The 15,427-nt window shown below is 40.7% G+C and overlaps 1 protein-coding gene across 2 annotated transcripts in view; it reads left to right on the top strand.

Moving 5' to 3' along the window:
- The window catches only part of RIC1 (RIC1 homolog, RAB6A GEF complex partner 1), an 87,078-nt gene that overhangs the window by 22,387 nt on the left and 49,264 nt on the right, over positions 1-15,427 (top strand). For both annotated transcript variants that reach the window (XM_058657317.1, XM_004591816.2), the window contains exons 2-4: positions 1,858-1,965; positions 5,482-5,561; positions 14,813-14,920. In XM_058657317.1, coding sequence (XP_058513300.1) covers positions 1,858-1,965; positions 5,482-5,561; positions 14,813-14,920 — 296 coding nt within the window. The remainder of the gene's footprint in view (positions 1-1,857; positions 1,966-5,481; positions 5,562-14,812; positions 14,921-15,427) is intronic.

The raw sequence follows: 15,427 nt of genomic DNA, 5'->3' as shown, positions 1-15,427 counted from the left end.
TTATGTGACACAGTTTCATAGGTACTTGGGTTCTCCCCACCCCTCCCCAAACCCCCCCACCATGGTGGATTCCTCCACCTTGTTGCATAACCACAGCTCAAGTTCAGTTGAGATTTCCCCATTGCAAGCGTATACCAAACATAGAGTCCAGCATCTTATTGTCCAGTCAAGTTCAACGGCTTCTTAGGTATACCCTCTCTGGTCTGAAGACAGAGCCAGCAGAGTATCATCCCGATCAATTAAAAGCTCCAACATACCATCAGCAAAAATTTACATCATTATGGAATTAATTGACATAGTAATGAGTAACCAATATGTTAAAAGTAAATGCGAGTTCTTAACCACCTTCTGTGACCACCTCATTGACATTTCAATTTTAGTTTATACACAACATATAACATACATAACATAACATGTTATACATAACATCATATCATCTTAAATTAAGGCAAACATGTGGTATTTAACCTTTTGGGATTGGCTCATTTCCCTTAGCATTATGGTTTCCAGTTTGGCCCATTTGGCCACAAAGAACTGCATTTTGTTTTTTTTTTAATAGCTGAGTAGTATTCCATGGAGTAGATGAACCATAGCTTTCTATGTTGTTCACATAGTTAAGAGGGATGGTGGGCTTTCCGTTAGGTGGGGGCAGGGCCAAGATTGGAGGAGGGTGGGTGGGGTAGATGTTTCAGCTCTGTGTTTTTCCTCCTGTGTCTGCTGAGGGTGGGCAGAGGAGGGGCCCCTCCTTGCCGTCAAGCTACATCAGCACCCGGGGATGAGGGGGTGACCGTCTGAGGACATTTTAGAAACCCAGCATGGGGAAGAGTATCCTGAGGGTGATACTCGAGTGGTTTTGATAATTCTGACATGTCGGTTGAGAAAATCTTTCGAAGATCTGTTGACTTAATACAGACCCAGACAGTTGTTGGAAAGGTTGGCCAGGAAAGTTCTGAAGGTCTATTTCCAGTGGTGTTGTCATCATGTGTAGTGGGGTCTTCCTCTTGGAGTTATAGTTTAGTGGTCATCTAATGATATGGTCAGATATATACATTTACACACACACATAATTCATTCAAATGTGTAGATACTCATTCCTGTGTACGTGTTTTAAACAAATTGACTCTTTTGTATTGTAACCTCTCTTTAGAATTTCTGCTCTAATTTTGCAGCAAGTCTGTCAGTCTGGATTGTGTTTTCTGAGACCTCAGGGTAGTAAGGCTCTTGACAGTGTTTGTCACAGAGCACAAGGTTTGTTTTTGTTCACCTCCTGATTCTTGCATCGTATTAGTGATGTTTAAGTGTAATCACCATGCACTCAGGGTCGTAGATTTTTTTATCTAGTGCGTTGTCTCCCAGGCATTTTATAGTTCTACATTTTAGATTTAGGTCTGTGTTAATTTTTTGTTCTTTTTATTTATTTTAATTTACTTGAAACGATGGCTGAGGCTGGGCCAGGCCAAAGTCAAGAGCCCAGAACTCAACGTGGATCTCCCGTTGTGGGCAACAGGGGCCGCGGACGTGGACCGTTCTTACTGCTGGGGAATTAACAGGGAGATGGATTGGGAGTGGAGCAGGCGGGAGTTAAATCGGCTCTACTAGTGTTAGTATCGGTGTAAGTGAATCAGGCGAAGGATTACTGAGCTGGGCTGTGCCACTTTGCTGGTCCCACACCCAAGAGGCTTTTTAAACAGTTCTTTTTGGTTAATTTCCTTGGAATTTCGAGAGCTGACAATTTGGTATTGATAAACTGTCTTTTATTATACTTTGGAAACATTTTCAGAGTATTCCATAAGTGACCTTGTTTTATTTATATGCATTTTATAAGATATTAATCATTATACAACTGTTTCCTTCCAGCCCAGTGTGTTAATTGTAACTTACAAGGAATCCACCAAATCATCTGCTCAGTTTGGATCCTACAAGCAGACTGAATGGAGGCCCGACAGTACCATGATAGCTGTGTCAGTAAGTAGAATTTTCCACTTTCATAGTGTTTTCTTATGAAATGACGACACTGCTTTTAAGTCTTATCCTCAGAATCCTGCCACGTCATGACCATGCCTGTTTCTAGTTAGACGACCACCTCCTGCCATCCCTAAGCAAATGTCTGATCTTCTCACTTGCCTGTTTTGTCCTTCGAATTTTTTGAAACTTTCGTCTGTATTAACATAGCACTCCTCTCCGTTCTCTCCATTTCAGAGGATATTCTACAAAATAATAAACCTTCTGGGTTTATGCCGTTCTAACTTCTCACGTTCTTTACGGCCTATATCTTCATTCTTTGTGCCTGAGTGGTTAAATTCACCTTTTCAATCTATGTTTTCTCATTGTCATCTTTGAGATTGGTGTCATTACCTCTTTTACTGGGAAGAGTGTATACCATTGACACTGAGCACTTTGACTTTTTTGAAATGCAGAATTGCAGCTAGAGAAATAAAGATCTTCTGTCTTTTGATTCACTGCCCAAATTGCTTCAGTGACAAAGACAGTCAAGTCAAAGCCAGGAGCCAAGCGTTTCCTCCAGGTCTCCCCCGTGGTTGTAGGGTCCCAAGCACTTGGGCAGTCTTCTGCTGTTTCCCCAGGCAAGTCGGCAGCAAGCTGAATCGAAGTGGAACAGCTGGGACTTGAACTGGCGCCCGTATGGGATGCTGCCATTTCAGGTGCTGGCTCTATGTAGTAAACCACAAGGTTGGCCCCTCGTTTCATCTTTTAGACTCATACTTTGAAATAAATGTGCAATTGCCCTTCATCTGGGGAGCTACGTTGTGCTAATAATTACACAAGTACTGCATGTTGGGGAGATGACATACAAACTTAATGTCTCAGTTTCTATTCACTGCTTTTAACACCAGATCAGGGCTGGAGAACCTTTTTTCTGTGAAGGACCATTGTCTATCACACCATTCATGGACCATAAAAATCAGCCTTCTGGGGCGGACGTGGTTAAACAGATCAAGCAATGCAGGTGTCCCATCAGAGCGCTGTTCTGAGTTCTGGCTCCTTCCCTTGCGGTCCACCTCTGCTCACGTGCCTGAGGAGAGCAGCAAGTGGCTGGAGTGCTCCCGTGCCTGCCACCACGTGGAGACCTGGATGAAGTTCCAGGCCCCGGCTTTGAACTGGTCCAGCCTTCGCTGTCGTGACCATTTCTTTGCAGAGTGAACCAGCAGATGAAATTTTTATCTGGCTTTTGCAAAAAAACAACCTTAAAAATGAACCTGCTGTAGGTTTGCTGAATGTGGAGTCTGCCTGTGGTTGCCCTGGCAGGACCACACCAAGTACTTCAGCAGGTTGTGACTTGTCTCTGGACCAGATATTCCCCCGACACTGCACCAGAATGATTTATCAGCCTGGATTCACTCCTCCTACTCTGTGATCTCTTGTTGACTAGATTAGTGATCTGAAAATACTACACATGGTCAGAAATATTTAGTTTTGTTTATCTTATAGCAGTTGGCTTGTTAATGACCAAATTCCAAATCTTCTCTGGTGCCTATTTGCATATACACCATGGATTAAGAATAGTTTTTTGGGCCTGACGCAGTAGCCTAGTGGCTAAAGTCTTCGCATTGCTCACACCGAGTGGACGCCAGTTCTAATCCTGGCGGCCCTGCTTCCCATCCAGCTCCCTGCCTGTGGCCTGGGAAAGCAGTGGAGGATGACCCAAAGTCTTGGGACCCTGCCGTGTGGGAGACCTGGAGGAAGCTCCTGGCTCCTGGCTTTGGATTGGCTCAGCTCCGGCTGTTGTGGCTGCTTGGGGAGTGAATTAACAGGTGGGACATCTTCCTCTCTGTCTTTCCTTCTCTCTGTATATCTGACTTTGCAATAAAAATAAATAAATCTTAAAAAAAAAAGAAGAAAACTGAAATGAGATTGGAAGTACATTCCAAGTAAGTATGCTTGGTTCTTGATGAATTGTAGCTGTAATATCTGTTACATGTATATTTGGTCATTGCTGAGTCTAGAGTGACAGAATTAATCTGAATAGCATGTGTTAGAAACTTCAGGTAAGGGCCTGGCGGCATGGCCTAGCGGCTAAAAGTCCTCGCCTTGAATGCCCTGGGATCCCATATGGACGCCGGTTCTAATCCCAGCAGCACCACTTCCCATCCAGCTCCCTGCTTGTGGCCTGGGAAAGCAGTTGAGGACAGCCCAAAGCTTTGGGACCCTGCACCCGCATGGGAGACCCGGAAGAGGTTCCAGGTTCCCGGCTTTGGGTTGACACAGCACCGGCCCGTTGCGGCTCACTTGGGGAGTGAAACATGTTTTCTCATATATGTGGAAGTTAACATTGAACACAAAAAAAATGTGTAAGAATGAAACACATTATATGATGTTGTAACTGTTTTTACCTCTTATCTGTGGTTTGTACTTTTTACTTGTTAGGTGTTATGGTTAGTGTTGGGTTAAGCCTTTGATCATAGAATAAAAAAGATTTTCCCATTAGCCGTTCCACCCTCCAGATGGCCACAGTGTTCAGTCTGTCCTGGACCAAGCTGTAGCCAGGAGCCAAGAGCTCCATCCATGGATGGCAGAGACCCAGACACTTGGGCTATCTTCTGCTACCTTTTCCAGGCTGGTAGCTGGATCAGAAGTGGAGTAACTGGGACACAAACCATTGCTCGTCAAGGATGCTGGCATGGCAGGTGGCAGCTAACCTGAACTGGCCCTGAGCTTTGGTTTTTGAGTATGTTGAAAAATAGTAACGGTTACAGTTAGGAAAAATTTATTAACAGCCTGGCTTTACTGAAGAAACTGGAGTGGTGACTGTATCATTCCTTTGAAAAACATGAAGTTGTGCTAGAAAGATATTTGAAACCTTTGACCTTTTCTTTGGTTCTACATTGGGTAAATGCCCACTGGCCTTAAAAATGGGAAGAACTCAGTAGCAGAATAAAACAGTTTGAGAAAAACATTCAGCACTCTGGTACAGTACAAGTCACAGATGCAGACTGGAAACGTAACAACACTTTTTTTAAAATATAATTTTTATTAAAAAAAACTTTTATCTTAGAAAAATTAATTGATTTTTCGGAGTCTTTTATTTTGGACTAAATATATATATTGCTTGATTTTTTTTTTTTTTTGAGTAGATAAATGCTATTCTGAAGTTACTGCTGTGTAAACTTTGAGTAACCAAGCATTTTGTCTTACTGTTACCATGTGGTGGTATTGTTGCTCTAAAAGTTTGAAATAATTAGTTTACAATAATCTTTACAGAGTTAAAAAAGATCTGTCTTGCAAAATAGTCTGTTATCTGCCATTGAATAATCCAATTATCAGAATATCTAATATTTTGTGAACTGTTGAAATATTTTCAGATCTTACACATCTTTTAAAATTGATCTTAATGAATTTATTTTAGTAGACTAATTTTCTGAAGAAAAGGTCTTAAGAGTGATTATTTTTCTCTGAGTCAGAAAACTCAGGATTATAGTCCTAGCCATATTTTTTCATTCATGGTTAATGAAATTTCTCTTTCAGACGGCAAATGGCTACATCTTGTTTTTTCATATTACATCTGCAAGAGGGGACAAGTACCTTTACGAACCAGTGTATCCCAAGTAAGTTTGTTGGCTTTCATTCTTTTGTTTGGCTGCATACTGTATATTCGGAAAACATTACAGTTTTGGCTTGTCTGGCATGATTAAAAATAAAGCTTAGCCAGCCTTTTCAAAAAAGTGTTTCAGTTTTGAAGCTCTTCTGCACAATTGGGGAAACTAAGTCCATGTAGGGCCTGGCAAGCATAGGGATACCTTTACGGAACAGGAATATTAAGAAAACGGTAGGTCTGCATTTTAGAATTTCCTCACATCAAAATAAACTGTGAATCCCATTTCCATGGGCTTTTTGAAAAGTGCCTTCATGTAGATCAAATCCTTGCGTCGGTTTTCACAAAGCTTGATGGCCTAGACGTAGTGTTTGTCAGGATATTGTCTTAGCTGAAGTATTAATTGTTTTGGAAATGTTTTAATATATATTTTTAATGAGAATCCTTTTCAATAAAATTTCTAAACAGCCATATATGTGTATGTATTTATATATACTTAACAAGTTAAAGTTTTGAGGACTTCGTGATACTTAGAAACTTTAAATTCAGTTTTGTGATAGGAATCTCCGAGTGATCGTTTTTGAACCTTTTGAAGAAGAGCTATTGTATTATCTGAAATTTTCTGTATGTGTTTTGAATTATTTCATCAACTCCTTTAATTGCTTGCTTTAAATATGCAGAATCAACTGAATGTACTTGTTTCAATTATTGTGGGTAGAGTAGGGAAAAATGTTTTCTCTTGATAGCAAAAATACTATTTTCTGTGTTTAAGTTCACTAATATAATTTATGTATTTACAGTGTTTTACATAGCATTTTTCTTTCCAAACTTCCAGAACAAAAATTGGGAAGTGGTGAGATTTCCTAGATACTCCTAACCCTACTTTCTCTATTAACATCTCATTATATTTGTCCTAATGAACCCCACAAAGCTTCCTTTCGTGGTTTAAAATTAAAAAACAAAAAATTGAGTATTAAGATCCATTCTTGTGCGTTTCATATCACAAGGGATGCACCTGACGATACATAAACTTTATTCTGCTTCGCTGTGTACATTAGGCTAGAGACCTGAATAAAGAACAGCCTTCTCTTTGTGTCCGGGTATTTTGCAGTGTGTACCTTGTAAATACTGAAGTAGTTCAAGACACTATGCTAAGTGGTTTTGATGTTCAGTTAATCCCCACAGCAACCCTACTGTGTAGTTAGGTCTGATTCTTACCAGACTGCCGCATAGTGAGGTCAGCGAATTCATACTTGAACATTGGTGAGTGGCACAACCAGGATTCAATATCAAGGTTGGCACCAAGCTCTGTGCCCTTCATCACTACTACCATACAAGCTCTGTAAGCTAAACATAGAAGCTAATGCATTGGCACAACTAGCTAATCCTCCACCTCCAGGTGCCAGCATCTTATGTGGACGTCGGTTCTTGTCCCTGGTTGCTCCACTTCCGATCTAGCTTCCTGTTTACTGTCTAGGAAGGCAGTGGAGGATGGCTCAGTGCCCTGGAACCCTACAACTCTTGCGGCAGACCCGGAAGGAGCTCCTGGCTCCTGGTTTTGGTTTGGCTTGGTTCTGTACATTTTGGGAGTGAATCAGTGGATGGAAGATCTTTCTCTCTCTCCTTCTCCCTGTAAATCTGCCTTCCCAATAAAAATAAATCTAAAAAACCAAAAACCACATAAATAATGTTTAATTTATCCCCGACAATTTCATATTTAATCTTACTGAAGTTTCAAAAGAGAAAATAAAAGGTCAAGATGTGACCTTCAGCAATTCTGTCCACTGGTATATGTAGTTAATATGAAAAGATACATATTCTACCATATATACACTAATATATACTAACTCAGAATACTATCTGTAAGCATACAGAAATGAGAAATTAATTTATCAAGGAATAGCCTTTGAGATAAGCAGTCAATAAGATGTCCACCTTTGCTGAACACTGATGCCCCACATCCACTAGCACGCTAGAACCAACTGCAAATGAAAACTATGGGAGTTCATCAAGGTTTCTGATCTGTGTCCTCAGCTGGACCAGTGTTTAAGGTTAAGATGCTGTCACACTGTAGATGGAAGATGAAACACTTTACAAAACCTGTGATTAAACTCATTCAGAAAAGAGGAGAGAACATACTATTTTCATCATAGAAGAAAGGACAACTTACTGGTCTCAACTTATGCTGCCTCCATTGTTCAGGATTATTGTACATTCCAAATCATTTCTCTTTTTCCCTTTTTCCCCATTCACCAATCCACAAATAAACCCTAAAGTAGTAGGTGGCTGGCTGGAACACAATCATAACGGAGGCAAAAATTGTCTGATATTAGTGATGAAGGGCACAGAGCTCGTATTTCAGCTAACATAATTGCCTCCTGTTCCACACATGTTGTTCGTGAATGACAAGATTTTGTTCACGACTGAGAGGATGTGTGCCACATTTTCTTCTTTCATTTGTTAATAATCATGTGATTTCCATTTCTTTCTCATTGTGAATAATACTGTAGTAAATGTGGGCCAAGTCCACTAGATTCTGCCTTTTATGTATACACTACATGTCATTGTCTTGTTTATCTCAATAATGCTGCTTTAGTTTGGGCTTTATTTTATCCTGAATTGTCATCTTTTAATCTTTCGTAGCCTGTCCCAAATGATTTTTTGCACAACAAAATTTGCTTGTCGTTTTCCTACATTACCTTTCCCAAAGCCTTTCATAGCTTTCAGTATTCAGTTTTCAGTGTTTGCCGTTTTGTTTTTATGAATTTCATTTTACTCATCTGCTTAAATGAAGTTAATGTGAAGTTGTGAATTAAGCATCCTAAGTTACCATACAAATTTAGTACCTGAGGATGTTGCTTTAGTGTTTCCTGCTGTTTTGCTCTGGTCGTAACTTTACAGTATATGTCAGATCCAAATCTGATTTAAGTTTTGTAAAATTTATTTGAACGGCATTGTTGGGAGGAGAGAGAATTTTCATCTACTGGTTTATTCCAGTAGAATGTCAAGATTGGGCCAACCTGAAACAAGGGCACCAGAGCCTTTTCCAGGTCTCCCACATAGGTGCAAGGGCCTAAGCTCTTTGGCCGTCTTCCACTGCTCTTCCTAGGCACGTTGGCAGGCAGCTGGGTTGGAAGTGGAGCAACCTGACTTAAACCAGCGTTACTGTGGGAGGCCATAGTCACAGGTGGAGGCTTAATCACGTGCCAGCCCCAAGATCTGATTCTTTAGTATCATTGTATTGAGCTTCAGGCCTCTTTTTCCAGGATAAATCCAACTAAAAGGCAATCATAAGTATACTGTGTCTAAATGTTGCTCATTTGCATTCCTACCAAACCAAATATGCTGCTACTTTACTGAACTTCATTGTCATCACCGTAGTCTTTTGTACAGTTGTGTTAGATAGAAAACTTGCATTCTTTGCTCAGTTTTCATATTCTGTAATCTGCTTTTATGGACTGATCACAGCTTTTCATAGTCTCTAGAATTAATCTGTCTTACTCATTGTTAGTTTTGAGTATTTTCAAGGCCTCTCCCTGGCTTGCTGAAAAAGCCGATTTGCTAGTTCGTTTCTTCTGGTCTCTGTTCTGCGCACTGAAATCTATCCTTTGTATCAAATGTCAGAACTGTTCTAATAACCCTGTTTGTCCTGGTAAGGATTTGTTGCACTCCAGTCCCAACAAAATGAAGTCTAAGCTCTCTAGTTTGGTAATATAGAAGCTATATTTTAGATACATTAAACCACAATTCTTCTATAATTTAATGCCTTTGTTTCTTTGCATTTGCTTTGCTTAGCCTACTTTTCCTGCTGTCTCTTTATAAAAACTGCAGATGACATATCTGAGTTGGTTCTCAGGTTCAGGTCAAGCATCTTTTCTGCTGTGTAATATTTCTGCCCTCACCTCTTACCCTCCCTTATACTCAAGAAATAGCTCCTCCTCACATGTACTCCTATAGCATTTAAAAATTTTTACACCGTTAAGCTGTGAATACCATTGTCTTTTAAATAAAACCAACGAGGGAATATAACAGATAAAAAGTGAATGCCAAACTTGTCTGGATATTTAGATTCTGGTTTCATTCCATTATCCCATCATCCTATATCTATCTCTTGGGTAAATAAATACCTAGGAGTAGAGTTGCAGGGTCATATCACATGTCCAGTAATTTTAGATTGGATGCTGGATATTGTATTACATTATTAATTGCCTGGTTTTTGTTTTTTCCTTTAAAGCATGTTGAAGGTTGTTTGGATGGCAGTTGGGTTATTTGGGTATTTTTTGGAACATTGAGGCTTGTTTGAGTTTTTTTAAGGGTAAAGTTAACCCTGTTGTGGGCTAGCATGATCCCTCAGAGTACTCTAGTCATTGTCCTGAGACTTGAATGAGGTCAGAACAGGAATTTCACCCCACCCTGTATAACTTGGTGCCAGAACCTTATTTTTTGTCTGGTGTAGTGGAGTATCAGCATGTGAATTAGCGTATCTTCATGTTCCATAGCATCGGGAACTCGGGTTTCCAGAGCTTCTACCCGGTGTGACTCCGACCTGTGTGGCACTGTGCTCCACAGAGAGCTGCGGCGTCAGCTGCCTTCAATCTCATGTTGCTGGAATCAACAAAGCAGTCATGCTTGGCTGTGTGATAGTCGGAAAAGTGACTTCTTCCAGAAAATTGTGTATACTTTTCCTCCTAGCTTTGAGTTGAGTTTGCTTTTTTCTGATTTCATTAGGTTATTGATTTGCAATCCTGCATTTCAGTGTGGCACGTTAGTCATAAATTTGCTTCTAAATACTGTGTTCATTTTGTCTATCAAGTTCTGTTTTGTTTTTATTAGCTTTCACTTGGATTTCTTCCTTAACCTGTTGGTGATGCTTTCTGTTCTGTTCTGATTTCTAGTTGCTCTCTGTTGTGGTTGGGTGAGATTATACAGTTTCAGTCTTTCAGAAGGTAGTGAGACGTTTTGGGATCTAGCACGACATTGTTCCCTCCTGAGAAGAATGTCCTGATTCAGTGGGCTAAAGTGTTCAACATGTGTCTGTTCTAGGAGGCTAATTGTGTGGTTCAAATTCTGTTTCTTCACGAGACTTCTTTCTTGTCCTATCCGTTGTTCAGGGTTGGATACTGAGGCTTCTGCAACTGTTACCTGTAATGTAAATTTTAATATAGTAGTTACATAATATTATTGTAGAATTGTTCGCTCCAGTTCTGTCAGTGTTTCTTCCACGTATTCTGAGACTGTTGTTGGAATCCCAAATATGTACTACATCTTCATCCCTCTGCTTTGATGTTCTCAGTCACAAATTATGTCCTTCTAAATTGTTTAATTAATACACATTGTTAAATATCATTTTATTCTTTTACCTTTTAAATCATGTATGAAAGGGAGCCCAGAACGATGACTCAATTAGCTAATCCTCCTCTTGCAAGCACCAGGATCTGGAGGGGCGGGGAGCGGACTTTGGATCATCCTGGCTGCTCCACTTCCCATCCAGCTTCCTGCTTGTGGCCTGGGAAAGCAATAGAGGATGACTCGGGTCCTTGGGACCTTGTGCTCTTGTGAGAGACCTAGAGGAAGCTCCTGGCTCCTGGTTTTTGATTGGTTCGGCTTCAGCCATTGAAAGTGAACTAGTGGATGGCAAGTCTTTCTCGTCTCTTCTCTCTGTAAATCTGTCTTTCCGATAAAAATAAACCTTTTAAAAATCATGTAGGAAAACTGATTTCTAAATGAAAATTAAAATGCTTCTCAATTTTGTATTTATTTTTGTACTTTGTCAGTGTTCCTTATTTGTTCACAGTTTTGAGTTGTTAGCTCTTGTCCCTTCATTCAGCCTGAAGAACTTACTGTCTTTTCCTCAAGATAACGTCTACCTGTGACAAATTCCCTGATCTTTCTGTTTACCTGGAAAGCCTTATTTTTTCCCTTTACTTTTTGAAGGCTCTGTGTGTGTGTGTGTGTGTGTGTGTGTGTGTGTGTGTGTGTGTGTGTGTGTGAGAGAGAGAGAGAGAGAGAGAGAGAGAGAGATATGCCTGGTCTACATTATTCCTTGCAGTATTTGAAACTGTCGTCCCAGTGTTTTCTTGCATCCATAGTTTAATGAAAAACTTGCTGTTGACCTTGTTGAGATTCCTTGCAAGCGAAGAGTCAGGCACTTTGCCACTTTTAATATTCTTTGGACAGTGTAAGTATAATCTATTTCAGGATAGATCTCTTTAAATGATCTTGGGAATTTGCTGAGCTGCTTGGGTGTTTAGATTTCTGTCCAATCTGAAACAGTTTCCGCCATTCCTCAAATGCTCCTAGCACTCTTCTCTCTCTCCTGGCTGTGGGACTGCATTCCACGTGTGCTGCTGTGCGTCATGCTGTAGCCAGAAGCTTCTTAAGCCTTGTTAATTTTTCTTCATTGTTCTCTTCAATTCACAGGTTTCATAGTTAATAAAATCACTTATGTGGAGAACTGTTTTTTTTTTTAAAGATTTATTTATTTTATTACAAAGTCAGATATACAGAGAGGAAGATCTTCCGTCCGATGATTCACTCCCCAAGTGAGCCGCAACGGCTGGTGCTGTGCCGACCCGAAGCTGGGAACCTGGAACCTCTTCCGGGTCTCCCACATGGGTGCAGTGTCCCAAAGCTTTGGGCCGTCCTCGACTGCTTTCCCAGGCCACAAGCAGGGAGCTGGATGGGAAGTGGAGCTGCCAGGATTAGAACGGGCACCCATATGGGATCCCGGGGCGTTCAAGGCAAGGACTTCAGCTGCTAGGTCATGGCGCCAGGCCCAGAACTGTTTTTTTTTTTAACTGAACAAAGTTCTTAACTGGAAATTATTTTATGCACCATAACAAGCATATTCTAGAGCACAGTTTCAGTTCCTGCATAGTTTTCCATGTACAGCACCTCCTCCTCACTTTTGATAAGCTGAAATAAGTCATGTGGTCATACCCAGTTCACCCCAGGTTCTTGGGGCAGCCAGGTGTGAAGAACATCGTATTACCAGCAGCTAACCTGTAGTATCTGTTCCCTCCTCATTTCATCCTCAGCCTGTTAGTTAGCGTTCATATCATCACTTCTTTGTGCAGAAGTTACCATGTCGGTTGCCTTAACTCTAATTACATCTCGCTTGTGTGGAAGCTAGATTGAAGCCATTGAATGTAGTGTCAGGTCAGCTGTTTTTTTAGGATTTGTTACTGCATTGGTTACTGCACTGTAGCGTATTTGGAACAAAATGGAAGTGTTCCTGTGAAATTTATTTCTGATTTTGCAGTGTTAAGTCATTGAGAAATCGGGATTTATGTAAATGTGCTTTAAGATTCTGTTTTTTTCTAAATTCTTTCGGGAGATTTATTTGTAAGCCAGAGTTGCTGAAGGAGGAAGCATTATCTTCCATACACTGGTTATTTCCCCAGGGGCGGCAGTGGCCAGCGCTGGGACAGACCAATCAAGGCGCTTCATCCAGATCCCCCTGTGGGAGACAGGGGACCGGGTACCTGGGCCATCTTCCACTGCTTTTCCTTGGCGAGTAGCAGGGAACTGGATCCAAGTAGAGGAGCCAGGACTGAAACCAGCACCCGCGTGTGATACCATGTACCGCTTGCAAGCAGCTTCACTTGCAACAGCACAGTACTGGTCTCTGGCTTCAAAATGTGTATCTCTGTACATTAGCTCTAATCAACCATATTTTAAAAAAATTTTTCAGTTTTAGCATAATGATGAGGTTTCTATTACTTTTAATTAACAGAAGTAATATTACTATCTTAAAAAGAAGTTAAAGATTTCTCTAACCCTTAAGCTGAAAGTTGAAACAGAAAAGTGACTTTGGAGAACTATTAAACTTGTGTGACTAAATAGGTCCAAGATAGACAGGAGGTACCCAGACAGGCTTAGGAATTAGATGAACTCGTGTGAGCAGCAGGAGCCACAGTTAGCAGTCTTACTTGAAAATCTTCATAATAAAGGTCCCGGTACAAGAACGTAGTGGCTGAATTCTTCCCTTGCAATTGATTCCAGGATCCCATGTGGGCACTGGTTCAAGTCCCAGCTGCCCCACTTCCCATCCAGCTCCCTGCTTGAGGCCTGGGAAAGCAGTAGAGGATGGCCCTGGATCTTGGGACCCTGCACCCACATGGGAGTTTCAGAAGAAGCTCCTGGCTCCTGGGTTTGGATTGGTTTAACACCTTTTGGGGAGTGAACCAGTAGATGGGGGATTTTTTTTGGTCTCCCCTTCTCTCTGTAAATCTGCCTTTCTAATAAAAATAAGTAAGTCCTTAAAAAAATTCTTAGGAAATGCATGGCAAGATGTCTGTGATTAGAGGTTTAAATGTGACTTAAAAATAAGTTACTCTTAATCATTGTAGAGACTGTCACATCAGGTAAGCTTACTAATGGTGTGCCAGCCTGGATCATACAGCTTCAGCTAGGTTGGCTGTTTAGATACAGAAAGAGTTAAACGTTGATGTCACATTAGTAGCAGCACAGGGTGGCAATAAAGTGCCACCAATGTTCTCTGTGAAAAGTGGTGAACACAGATTTCTGCACGTCAAGATCATTTTCTGCGGCTAGGAACCTCTGAAGTTGTGAGGTTTGTCTGATTCTTTGCCCAGAATTTTAACAGTTTTGACGAATTGATTTCCAATATCATAGGTGAGTGGAAGGGGAGAGGACAAAGCGTGTTGTCAGCAGGCTGGTTGTTGTCAGCATGGAGAGATAATATATGTAGAAGAGAAATACAGATCCCAAGGTAGGTTTTGAAGAGTAGTGGTCTGCTTCTCTCTATGTACAGGTAGAGGCTCCGGAATAGTTCCTGGACATTTGCAGGAGTGTGCCGTAGCTCACTTATTTTGGCGTTGACCTAGCCAGTGTGCTGCAGCCAGAGATTTTTTCGATTAGCCACTTTCCTGCTTGTAGCCAGCTAATTAGTGAAACATCTCTGAATTCCACCCAAACTCTGATATGTAGCAAAGCATGGGAATCAAAGACGAGGCGTCTAGAAAAAGAAGATGAACTAACCATTTGGACTATTGGGGGCATGCAGTGTGTATAACGGTTCAGAAAGAGCTCAGTCGTTTTAAACTGGTAAGAACAGCTGCTGCACTTGCTCTTAGGTGTGTGTCTTTTTCGTGTGTGACTCCATACACATTTTAGAAGGGTCCTTTTCATGTGTGACTATGAAGAATGGACAGCTGATAAGTTTGATTACATTTACTTTGGGTGTACGTTTGCTAAGTTGGAGGTGAATTCAAGTCTTTGATATTTTGCTGTTTCTTTTAGAGGAAGTCCACAAATGAAGGGGACACCTCATTTCAAGGAAGAACAGTGTGCTCCTGCATTGAACTTGGATATGAGGAAGATACTGGACTTGCAAGCGCCTATTACGAGGTACAGGGCTTTCTTTAAGTTCGGCATTTTGTGATGACAGTAGACAGTGTAATTGGTTAATGACAACATAAAAAGGAAAGTTGATTTTATTTCTTTCGTTGAAGATAACTTTTGGGCTTTAGAAATGCTCGATTAAGTCTTATAAGCCATTCGAAATTCTATGGATATTTGTCATTCTTTTTAAGTTATAATAAAGCACATTTGAGATGCCAACCATAATTTGAAATTTGTGTTTTGAGTCGATTCTAGAGTTGTTTTGATATGATAACATAATCCTGATTCCTTCCTCAAGAAGATGCTGACAGATTATAGCAGCTGAGGGAGAGAGAGAAGTTCTTTGTTTTTAAAGCCTTCAGACTTTCTAGAATATACTCGAAAGACTGTTGAGCTTTCTTAACCAACTGTGAATATAGGTTTTGTGACCAGGTAGCTAGAAGCACCAAAATGCGAAAAATGTGTTTTAGATCTTTTCATAGAAAAAGACTAGTAGCCTTAGGTGTAATTTGT

Source organism: Ochotona princeps, chromosome 31 (assembly GCF_030435755.1).
Source record: "Ochotona princeps isolate mOchPri1 chromosome 31, mOchPri1.hap1, whole genome shotgun sequence".
NCBI classification, from domain to species: Eukaryota; Metazoa; Chordata; class Mammalia; order Lagomorpha; family Ochotonidae; genus Ochotona; species Ochotona princeps.
The sequence above is the reverse complement of the archived record's forward strand: the minus strand, read 5'-3'. Positions and strand labels throughout refer to the sequence as shown.